The 1,498-nt window shown below is 54.9% G+C and overlaps 1 protein-coding gene across 1 annotated transcript in view; it reads right to left on the bottom strand.

The window, feature by feature from the left end:
• Positions 1–112: 112 nt before the first annotated feature.
• MESP2 (mesoderm posterior basic helix-loop-helix transcription factor 2) overlaps positions 113–1,498 on the bottom strand; it is a 2,612-nt gene continuing 1,226 nt past the window's right edge. Inside the window, 1 exon segment of the mRNA XM_010841137.1 lies at positions 113–597. Coding sequence (XP_010839439.1) covers positions 328–597 — 270 coding nt within the window. The 3' untranslated portion in view covers positions 113–327.

Here is a 1,498-nt window from a genome sequence, read left to right as displayed (position 1 = left end):
CCCCCAGTCCACTCCCCTACCAGTCCCAGCCTGGCCAGCCACTGTGGTCAAGTAACCATCTTACTGCCACTCAGGCTGTGCCCTGCAGAGCACTGGACATTCTAGGGGATGTCGAGGAGTGGAGGGACTGCCCCAGCCCTGACTTCAGCCAGGGAGGTGACCTGGCTTTAAACACTGCTTCTATGAAAGACATCACTTGGAAAAGGGATCCTTGATAAAAGAAAGCCTGAATACTACTGAAGTAGCCGATGAGGTGGGCAGCCTACACTACAGACCTGATTCCTGGCTGAAAAGGGGGGTGGCCTTTACTATTGGCAGCCAAGGCCATTAGTAGAACATGCCCAGGTGCGTCTCCGCCAAATCTTCTTGCCAAAATTCAGGGCAGCCGCTGAGCGGAAGGCCTGAGTTCTGGGGAGGGCTTTCATCACTGAGCTGGAGGGCAGGGCCTGGTCCCTGGTCCTCCGAGTTGGGCAGCACCTCTGCAGTGTGGCTCCAGCATCCCCACTGGGTCTGAGGCTGGAGTCGCTGGCAGGCTGGGCGGGGCAAGAGAGGAGGGGTTTCTGGCAACAGACAGGACTCCGGAGACACAGAGATACCCTGAGGGAGAGAAGAGCAGCAGGTTAGTGGGCCACTGCCTCAGGCCCTGAAATCCCGAACCTGAAGGTTGCCCATAGTGTGGCTGGCAGCTGCTGAACGGCCCCCGGGCCATAGATGCACTGAAGCAGTGGTTAAGGGTACAGGCTCTGGAGATACACTGCTGCTGCTACTGCTGCTAAATCACTTCAGTCGGCTCCGACTCTGTGCGACCCCACAGACGGCAGCCCACCAGGCTCCCCCGTCCCTGGGATTCTCCAGGCAAGAACACTGGAGTGGGTTGCCATTTCCTTCTCCAATGCATGAAAGTGAAAAGTGAAAGTGAAGTCGCTCAGTCGTGTCCAACTCTTAGCGACCCCATGGACTGCAGCCTACCAGGCTCCTCCGTCCATGGGATTTTCCAGGGAAGAGTACTGGAGTGGGGTGCCATTGCATTCTCCAGGAGATACACTGTCAGGGTTCAAATCCCAGCTCAGCTTCTCACTAGCTGTGAGAACTCGTGCATAACCTCTTTTAGTCTCAGTTTTTTCCTCTAAAAAACGGTGATGATGACAACAAAACCCACTTCATAGGGTTGCTGGAGGGCTGATGAGTTAATACACATTAAGTACTAAGAATGGGGTTGGGCACACAGTAAGCATTCAGTAAATCTCCTTTATCAATATGCTCTTTTATGGAAGCTTGAGGAAAACATGAAGGTCATCAGTTCCAAGCCCATCTACTTAGGAAGCCCCTCCCCCTGGGGCAGCCAGGCCTCCCCTCCATTCTCACTGCCCCCCACCTCCCGGCAATACGGAGCACCAGGAGGGAATTTCCTGAAGGCCCCTGCTACCTTCCACCCTGTAGTCTGAAAGCAAGTCTTAAGATTCCCGCCTCGTCCACATGGCTGTGAAGGCGTTTAGGT

The sequence above is a fragment of the Bison bison genome, unplaced genomic scaffold, assembly GCF_000754665.1.
Source record: "Bison bison bison isolate TAMUID 2011002044 unplaced genomic scaffold, Bison_UMD1.0 scf7180017864155, whole genome shotgun sequence".
Taxonomy (NCBI): domain Eukaryota; kingdom Metazoa; phylum Chordata; class Mammalia; order Artiodactyla; family Bovidae; genus Bison; species Bison bison.
The sequence above is the reverse complement of the archived record's forward strand: the minus strand, read 5'-3'. Positions and strand labels throughout refer to the sequence as shown.